At 50.5% G+C, this 10,142-nt stretch overlaps 2 protein-coding genes across 2 annotated transcripts; one reads left to right on the top strand and one right to left on the bottom strand.

Annotated features, from left to right (window-relative positions):
- Positions 1-118: 118 nt before the first annotated feature.
- On the top strand, positions 119-2,245 carry CTRU02_212243 (hsp70 family chaperone; the record flags this gene model as incomplete). The annotated part of the gene is made up of 6 exons (XM_036727119.1): positions 119-173; positions 230-1,169; positions 1,219-1,321; positions 1,375-1,719; positions 1,775-1,916; positions 1,989-2,245. 6 exons carry the CDS (start codon positions 119-121, stop codon positions 2,243-2,245), a joined length of 1,842 nt encoding a protein of 613 aa, XP_036581363.1.
- An 849-nt stretch (positions 2,246-3,094) lies between these two features.
- Positions 3,095-5,866, bottom strand: CTRU02_212244 (DUF221 domain-containing protein; the record flags this gene model as incomplete). Its single annotated transcript, XM_036727118.1, has 3 exons — positions 3,095-3,918; positions 3,971-5,601; positions 5,658-5,866. The coding sequence occupies 3 exons, from the start codon at positions 5,864-5,866 to the stop codon at positions 3,095-3,097; spliced, it is 2,664 nt and encodes an 887-aa protein (XP_036581362.1).
- Positions 5,867-10,142: the final 4,276 nt, after the last annotated feature.

Here is a 10,142-nt window from a genome sequence, read left to right on the forward strand (position 1 = left end):
ATACTGGAATTCTGTGATCAACAATTGCGTTTGCAAAGCTTTGGGCTCACTTTCATTGGCGTTCCTCAGTCCCCTTCGGCGATTTTAAGAAAAAGGTCTAATCAGCGCGCCAATCAATATGTCACAAAAGCCGGATGTCCTCGTTGCGGTTGACTTTGGCACAACCTTTACAGGTAATTTCAGGCTTGGTGAACTATTCCAATACGTGAACTGGAATTGACGGAATCAGGTGTGGCCTGGATGATACCCAAAAAGCCAATTCAGGTTATCAGCGACTGGCCCGGCAGCGGTGATCGAGGCGAGAAAAAGGTGCCGACCGTCCTTACATATAACGCCGATGGTAGCATATCAAAATGGGGGTTTATGTGTGACGATGAAGAAGAGAGAATGCCGGGAAAGGTGCGGCGCGAACTCTTCAAGATCTTGATCGAGAAGGATGTGCTAGAAGCATGGCAACAACAGGGCATTCCTAACGCGCCACGGAATATCGCCGAAGCGCTGAAGCTTGTTACGGACTACTTACAAGAAGTCTACATGCACGTCAAGCAATCCATCGAAACAGCCCTCGGTAAACGTCACACCGGTGGTTGGAAAGACATGGCCGTATCCTTCCTCTTCAGTGTGCCTACGACCTGGACGAGAATGGAGACGATCAACTTTTTCAAAAAGACCGTCCGCGACGCTGGCTTCGGCACAGAAGGACGACGGCATTCGGCTGAGGTTGACTTGACTGAAGCCGAAGGAGCAGCGATCTGTGCTCTGAAGATGTGCCCAGTGGACTTCACCGTTGGGAGCCTCTTCCTCAGCGTCGATGCAGGAGGAGGTACGACGGACCTTGCTACTATGCAAATCACCTCGACAGATGGCGTATACCCCCAAATGTCACAGCTCTCACAGGTCCTGGGCGTCGGTATCGGGGCGTCACTCATCGACGTCGCATTTATCAATCTCGTCAACCAACGCCTGGCCGCGTGTCCCGATGCTCACACTGAACTACCTAATGATTTTGCCAAACGAATAGCAAGAAGCCCGTACTTTAAGACAATGAAGCACAAGTTTGGGGAGGCCGTCTATATGCTCCCGATCTTCAAGTTGACTCTAGATGGCGTATCGCATGATTACAACCACGCTGGACTTGGTATAGTAGACGGGAAAATGCATTTTCCTAAGTAAGATAATCTGAGTCCCAAATTAAGGTCTTGCTAATCGTTTATATAGGCATGAGATTCAAGGAATCTTCGACGTCCAGATAGAGGGAATTCTACGGTGTATCAATGAGCAGCTCGACAGTCTATCAGGTCGACAGCCGCAGCAAAAGATTGTAAGGTGCCGCTTGTCCTGTTAAATATAATGTCGCTGACCTTGTCCCAATAGAAATTCATGGTACTTTCCGGGGGATTAAGTGCCTCGGCGTACGTGCGGGATCGCCTACAGCGCGAGTTCCGCAACTATTCGCACCAGAATGCGAATCAAGTCGCGGTGATTACCTGTCCGGAGCCACAACTCGTAGTCTGCCGCGGCTTGCTGCTCGATCGTCAACAGAAGATGGAGACGGGGTCCATTTCTGTCCTTGCTTCTCGTGTTGCTCGAGCTAGTTACGGCGTGATAGTCAAACAAGCGTACTCGCCCCAGCATCACTTCAACGAGGACATCAAAAACGATTCTTTTGACCCAAATAAGAAGTGGGCAATGAACCAGATACAGTGGCTTATACGTAAAGTATGAGTTGCCCGGCAAGTGGGCTCAGGAGATCTTGAAACTGACAATTTGACAGGGGGACTCGATCAACCCCAACGAGTCGGTGGTACACTCGTTCGCTATTTCACTGGCACAGGGCGACACACAGAGATCATGGGACGCAAATATTGTTATTTCCCATAATGAGCCATCGTTTTTGCCCAGGAGTATGAAACATGGTAAGTCCAACAGTCTAAACCTCTAACTTGAAACATTGTTGGGTCAAAAACTTACGACGATCTTTCATGCAGCTGGCGCAATCAAGCTATGTGATGTTAGAAGCAATCTCACGGGTATCCAGCAGCAGCAACTGGTGATGAAACACAAACGAGGAACCTGTTTTTCAAAAGGGCACACCTACTACATCTTGAACTTTGATGTCAAGGTAATTATTGCACCTGCTGATATCCGTTTTGAATTATGGTTTGGCGGCCAGAAGTTTTCTGGAAACCACAAGCCCATCGCGGTGACTTGGGATCAGGAGGGAGTGAAGTCGCCTATGCGTTAGGAGTAGCAGACGTAGTCAAGGATGTAGATGCTCAATCGCCGGCTGGCATTTGTGCTTTTAGCCAGCGTATCCAAGAAGCATGTGTGAGGCCAGGTCACAGATTGCCAGCTAGCTGTCTATCGAGAGAAATGGATTAATAATGGTAGTAACTGTGCGCTCTTCTTGGTATGATTGTCCGGCAATTCTGGATTATCTCATCGTGTCCTAGTTGGCAAAAAATAGACGGACGCTGGACAAGTTAAATGTGTTCTTCTATAAGCCCTTCATGGCTTTGAAATCTGCATCCCAAACCTAATAGCCTTACGCTTTCTGGCGGGCTAGGCCTTGTTGACGGTCGGAGATAGTCAATCATCAGTATCGTGAATTGATGTACGCTTGCAAGGCACGATTCACTACGTAGTCTAGTCTGGTAGTCTTGGACCAGATTTGAATCATCAATTGTACTCAGCCCAAGACTTCTCGACGCACAGCTTCTACCGAACCGTCAGCATGATACCTTCAGGAAAAAGCATCTGTTATTTTTTATATATATTTTTTTTTTCGCACAAAAACAACTCAAGTGCTGTCATGGGAGAGGGGCGATTGATACAACACGATTGCAGTTTCAGTTCTGTTGTGTACCGAAATGAATCTCAAAATTTTTGATTCCATACAAAGACGGCGACTTGATGCACTTTCATCTACTATACACGTGCGGCATGTCAAGACAAGTTCATGGGTTTTCATATATATCATTACACACACAACTACATAAGAGAGACTGATGCCTAAAAGGCTAGTCATTAATGCGAGAGCTCAAACTCCGCCGGGTATCAACGGTGGTGTACAGATGCCGGATAAACATGTGGCTTAGTAGTAAATCTTCTCATCCCAAATAGGAGGTCTTGCTCCCTCAGAGTCCCATACCAGCTTGTTCTTCTCATCCAACTGGCAGCCCTCATCGGTGATCGGGATGATCTTGCTGGTCTGCGCAATCTCATACTTGGAAACGCCGGCTGCGTCTTCCGGAATCCACAGGAGCGGGGCCGGGCTGGAGACCGAGGGTGGGTAGTAGGCGTTATCCTGAATGTTGCCAGGGTAAAGCTCGTCTACGGTGCTCTCGTCGCGGGGCACCAGCTGGCGAAGATGCATGTAGTCGGCAAATACCCAAGGCTTGAGGAAGCGAGTGAGCAAGTTGCCGCCTTCTCTCTCCACCTGGCTTCCATCGCCGCCCGGTGCGAAGTTTGTGACATTGGTGATCTTCTTGAAAGGGTTGCTAGACTTGCCGTTGGTATCTTCCGCGGCCGTCTGGCCAGATTCTTGGCGGTCGATATCTTCGATATTGGCGTTCAATGACTCCTCCTCAACTTGCAAGCTTCGGGGGAGGGTGTACATGAGAGGATCCAAAACGCTGTTAAGAGTAAGGTGGAAAAGAATGGAGAAGACGAGGAAGATGACCATGATGACAAGGGGGCCAATGGCTTTTGACACGGCGAAGAGACCAATCATACAGATCTCGGCAAGATACACGCCGGCGAACAGCTGCTTTAGCGCGCGAGGGTAGAGAAGACCTCTAGTGTCAATCTTGGTGTCGGTGACGAAAAGAATGTTGTAGCGGTACGCAAGGTAGAAAAGACCCATGCCGATCGTCGAGAAAAAGAGCATGAGCGGCGCGATGATTGCATAAGTAATGCCTGTGACCAAGATTAGCAGGGTGGTTGCAGTGCAAGGTAGATCAAAACTTACTGATGACGGAAATCATGGTATAGACGGGCAGCACACTGCCCCACGAAATGGCCGCAAGAGTAGACCATTTGTTGTACAAGGCTCTAGGTGTGTTTGTGAGGAACTTGAGGAGCAACACGAAGATGGCGAAACCGACGACCTGGGTCATGACGCCAACCGAGACCGTGATACCTTGGATGATGAAGTAGCTGTTGTAGAAGCTAGACGACTTGGGCAAAGCCTCAGAAAGCGTCGCAAAGATGGAGCCGGGATTCTGGGCGATGCTGATGACAGCGGCGAGAGCTGACTGCGAAATGGTGGTGATGAGGAAGACCTGGATGAGTTGGAACCAGTAGTAGGCGTTCTGGGTAAACAGTTCAACGCGGGAGTCAGAGGGCTCTCCAGACAGCTTGGCGCAGAGTCGCATAATAACCGGAACCAGTGACATAAGAATTGACAAAGCCACACTGGGAAGTAAACCAGAAATGACACCCATGATCCAATTGGGGATCTGTTTGAGCCAGCTGAGCCACGAGATTTTCTCGAGTTGCGAAACTTGGGAGATGAATCCGACAACGGTGACGGGAATGGCCCAGAAAATGATGAGTGCGGTGATGAAGGCAATTACAGCGTAACGGCGGACAACCTTCTGCCACCAGGAAACCCTGAGAGACTTCCAGATGACTTCGGTGGGCTGGATTCCAATGTACTTGGGGGTCATTTGAAGTGCTTGGTGGTGAGTGGTGACCTGGTAGGCGGCTTGAGCATCGGATTGGGTAAAGAATTCGACGAAAACAGCGGGGATCTTCTTGGCCTTTCCAGCGCGATATTCAGCTTGAGCGGCCTCGACAGCAGGAACAAGGCGCTGCAGCTCGGATCGGCACCACTCGATGGTGTCAACCTTCTTGCCAACCAAGCCCAACAGGCCAAGTCGGTGGGTCGGGCGCTGCTTCTGAGGAATCCAACGGGCGGCCACGTCGCCAGACTCAGGATCCTGAGCGGGGGGAGTCTTCTCAGCCGAGGCACCATTCTTGATGGCCTTGAGACGGGCGGCATTGGCGAGCTTGATCAGTTTGACCTGGGCCTTCTCCAGCTTCATGGCAACCTTGTCACGCTCCTCAACCAACTCATCCAACTTCTCGGTGTCTCCTGTGATCCAAACTCTCTTGACAGAATCGCTGAAGAGCTTCTTGAATCTGGCTTCATCGAGATACTCGTCGGGAACGGAGGTGAAGAGAACGGTCCGCGAGGAGATACGCTTGGCGTATGTAGGGGAAAGGAGGAAGGCCTGGCGCAAGTTAATGTAGAAGATGCACTCGCGCATAATCAGATACATAATGAAGCCATAGAAGATCCAGCCGAGGAAAGCGTGAGCGTAGAGGCGGTTGAGGCCTTCAGGGCGGGTCACATCGATATTGCCGTATGTGAGGATGTCGAGCTGGTTCGCAGAGCCACCACCTGTGGCGTTGATGGGGAACAGGATAGGCCACGTGATGATGAGACCAACAAGACAAATGGAGGCGCAAAGTCGCAAGAATCGAAGGAACAGGTAAGAATCGAGCGACTGGTGCTTAAGAGCATAGACATCGGGGATCTTCCAAAACTCGCCGAACCAGTTGAGGAAGCCGTTGGGAAGGCCTGGCGTTCGCTCGCTGTAAAAAGTGTTAACACTGAGAATAGCCAATGTCAGAAAGCAAAACTCGCTTACTTTTCACGCAAACTGCCAAGATAAGTTCTTGGTGCGTAGTATCTTCGTTGGCTTTTACGAAGAATCAAAAAGATGACAAGGTAGGCGGTGGCCAGGGGAAGACAGACGGCCAGCGTCGACACCATACCAGATATCGAACTGCCGGACTCGTCACCGCGCGCCTCGCCGCGGTTGTCCTGGCCGCCCTGAAGATCGTCTAGGGCCGACATGGCGACAGTATTGAGCTCGACGCCTCAATGTCGGTACTGGTGGTGTTGGTTTATGTGTATAAGACGGAGGAAAGGACACAAAAAAAATAAGAGATCGAGGGATGAAGGGCAGGGTGGTGGGGTCCCTGGGTCAGGTCGGGATATTAAAACAAGAAGAGGGCGTGCCGTGGAGGAGGCAGTAGAAAGAGAGAAGGAACAGGGGTGTAAAAGCTAGAAGGGGAGGATGTGGGATGATATGTGCGGTGCCCAAAACCTGGAAAACCGGGAGTTGGACCCAAGAAGAGACGGCACGATGCCCGATAGAGCGGGTAGGTCGATCAGTTGCACAAGCGACAAGCTGACCAGAGCTTTGTGGCGGGCCTGGTGCGTGGTGCAAGGTATGGTAAGTGTACCCAGCACTGGTACCAGTTTATGCAAGAAGAGGAAGGGTGAAGTAAGAAGTGTGGTAATGAAAAGAAGAAACGGTGACGTGACGGAGGGAAATTGGGCGCGTCCCCCAATGTCTCAAGTCGTCACTGTGCTGAAAGGAGGTGACGCCACCAGATTGAGACTACTATGTAGAAGCTGCGTTACCCTCCCTTTATCTTTTTTTCTGCCCAGCAATGCCCTCTTTTTTTTTCTCTTTTTTCTCCGGTGCTGGTTCGATGATGATTGATGGTTTTCTGGGCGAACCAAGGGTATGGACGGTGTCAAGGAGGAAAATAGCCACGGTAGTGTGGAGAAGATTGAGGATTGTGAAGGCAGAGGTTAAGCTCGATGGTAAAAAAGCCCTTGATGGACCTTTCTTTCAGGGTTTGTTTAATCTTGAGACGACCACGTTGGGCTGAAGAGGGGGTCCTGGCCGTCCCTTATTCTTATGTTCAAGGGTCCTCGACAGGCTCTTGAGTAATGGAAGAGAGGCCAACGATCACTCTAATCTGACAGAAACCCTAGCTCGGCCTCGCCTTGGCCAGACCTACAGTCCATTAACTGGACGCAGCTGACTCTGACCCTCCATCAAACCTACTGACCTCACATGCCAGCGTGGGCAAGAAGAATAATTGGGGGTCGGGGGACAGACAACAGCTGAAGTTCGGCAGGTGGGAGAGATAGTGCCAGGTCAAGGCACTGAGAGAGAGGAGGCGAAAGGAGTGACAGTTCCGTAGCAAGGCAGCTAGCACAGGCTACTCTGACAGGGTATGACGCATATTTTGCAGCGCCAATTCAACTCGACTATCGTGCAACGTTCAATTACGGCATAGCTTCAGTGGAAAGGGGGCCCACCCGACAGGGGTCTAGCATTTTGAAGGGGGTTGACCAGCTGCAGGAGCTCCCTGGAGCCGATGCACCTGTAAATGGTAGTGCACTGACCACCTAGCGGGGAGCGAGACCATCGACGAGAGATTCTGGCCAGTCAACTCAATGCGGATCCGCTAAATGCTCTGTTCAGCTAATATGATTGGCTATTAGGCATTGAATTGGAAACCACATTTTACCTCCATCAAGTACAGCCCTTTTTAGCAAGAGCACTCTTTCTGAGGCAAGCTGCCAGCCAGCGCCAGCCTGTACCAGCCTATGCTGGCTTGTGGTCCCCCCCCCCTTTCCTCTTCTGTCCTACTATCTCATTAGCCCAACTCTCGCAAATTTTGTCTTGGCTCCCTCCCCCCGTCTGTACCTGCCCTCAATCCAATACTCTCAGACATTGCTACGGTCCGTCCTGGATTGCTAGATGTGTTCGTCTGGTATTCTACTAATCGGTAGGTAGTCAGTTGCTCTCTCTCTATCGAGAAACATCGCCCTGATACCTCTCTGCCATACGGATACCTACTTTGCTCATTTCTTCATCAACCCTCACCGGACACACCGTTAACTACCCGGCTGTGACCTGCCGGCAGAGTTGCAATCGACCCCGGCAAACCGCATGCGGAGCATCCAAATTCCAGGTTTTTCAACACCTAGAATCTGAACTCTGACTTTCCCGCTGCAGGGCCTATCGCAGGGTCCCTGGCTGCTGAGCCACACCAGTTCCCCTGGTCTGCAGAATGCCCTTGCTTCGAATGCTACATGGCCGTAAAGCAAAGCTTTTCCCAGCCTGCCGCCCATCATTCATTCACCTGGCACTGACCTGATTGTGCCCTTGACCTTTCCATGGTACACTAACGTACGTCTATCTCCCGACGAATCAGTGGGCGGTAGAACGAGCGGCAACCACCAGCGACAAAAAAGATGGACCAGTGACATCAATATGCCTACTTGGCTTTCGGCCGAGGAAAAGCGTGAGAAGCGAAACCAGCCCACTGACGCAACTGGCTCATGATAGTCGACAATCAAACCTCCACTTCCATGCAGCGCTTGCCCATCACGCTTGAAAACATCGACCAACATGTTGATGCTGTGGGAATCGGAGATCTAAGACAAACAGTCTTGACTTCAGCCGTCTGGGCACTTCCTCATCAGCGTCATCACCTCCGTTTACGCGGCACTAACGCTCGTTGACATATAGCGCGGGCGTGAACTTGCTATGAAGCGGATAAAATCATGATGATGGATTTATGTGTGACCACAAAGGCTACCTCTTCGTTGGTGGACACTACCAATTTCCCACTCTGCAAGACCTCGAATTTTTTTCCCACCATCGTCAAAAATTAACCTAGGTGGTTCGAGTGCCAAACCCCTTCCGGCTATTCGGTCAAGCTTCCATCGGCGCTATTCTGGGGGGAAATCTCACTTCCTCCACATTATGGCATCCGCTCCCTTGCTGCTATCAACAGACAGTTCCTCTGCCAGTCGTTGGACCCCTGCTGGGCTGACGAGGAGATTGGGTCACTGAAAAACACGGTGGACCAGCCCCAAAGAATAGCGGCAGCAAACTACAAGTTGACAAGCTCACTGGAGAAGCGGGCAGCATGCGAGGCACTGCCACTTTTCTGCGACCGCGTGGTCAATTACGGGTCTGGCCGGCCACACCGTTTTTTTTTTCTTCTTCCCTTTCCATCGTTGGCTTCTCGCAGTGTTTTGCGTTTGGCGCTATCGAGGCTGGAAAGCGCTTCTCGACTGGAACGACGACGCGCTCATATTGACAACACAGCGGTCTCATTTGGCAAACGCACTAGTTGCTCAATTGGTCTAAGCTGCAATCCTCAAGTGTCTGCTACATATTTCACACATGCCTGCACAGCTGGCCTTCGCTGCACCTCTTGCAGATTTAGTGGTCGTGTGCACCTTCATGTGTGTTGTCGCCAGCTGAGAAGCGTATTTCGACTGGTCCAGGCCCAAATCCGCCCTCGATCCCCTTGATTAACTATCCCATACTGGTATCGGTCAACACCGGTACTTTCCGCCAGAGACTTTGGCCACCGTTCTAAACTCTATTTGAATGCCTCATTTCATTTTTGCATACTCCGGATAAATCGCGCCGGCGTTGGTTTCCAGATCGCTTAACCGTTCCGACATGCTCAAATTAATAACATCACATTGTCGGCCGGCACCTGGCAGCAACCAGTAGATGGTCGGAGATATCTGCGTCCTTCTTATCTGAGTTCCTCCGGACCCGTATTCTGGATGAAGATCCGTTTTGTCAAGCTGATCGCCCATCTCAAATTCGCTCAAGCGGCGGGCATGTGACCTTTCAGAGGAACAACGTAGACCTCGCCAAGATTTGTGAATGCATCCACAAAGGTGCTCAAATGAGCCACCGGCATATTCTGTGCCCAACACCGCCTGAAGGCTGCCATGCCGTTTTGACTGGGGCAAAAATGGAGGTTCTCTGTCGTGATGGCTTTGCTACTGGGATTGGCCACAGATTGTCAACTCATTTGCATCTTCCTTTTTGTTCTATTCCAAGTGGCTTCTTTCAGACTAAAACAAAGATGGGGCCTGTCTCTCCCTGTGGGAGATTGGTAACCGATGGCTGAAGCATTGATTTCTCGTGCAGCTCGTTTGATATTGGTCCATTGTGGTTATTCAGGTTTCAGTGTTCGCTTTTCAATTGTTTCTATGTGAGGTACCGCCAGTGAATGCGACTGTGATGTTTGTCGTCAGATGATATACCACTACCATGGAAGCACCAGGACATCTCCTTTGTCCGCCTTGTTGCATGAATGCATACAGCATAAGCAAGAATATCAAACTGCCTTGAACAAAAACCAGGGAAGAGGAAGATTGAGAGAAACTTGGACAAAGACAAATTTCCCAGATAAGAAGATGACGTTGAGATCGAGTTTCATCTATAGTCGTCTCTGCAACGAACGCGTGGGCAGTACACTCAGTTCCGTTGAAGCAATCATTTCTCTTCAAC

The sequence above is a fragment of the Colletotrichum truncatum genome (assembly GCF_014235925.2).
Source record: "Colletotrichum truncatum strain CMES1059 chromosome Unknown Contig_0008, whole genome shotgun sequence".
Taxonomy (NCBI): domain Eukaryota; kingdom Fungi; phylum Ascomycota; class Sordariomycetes; order Glomerellales; family Glomerellaceae; genus Colletotrichum; species Colletotrichum truncatum.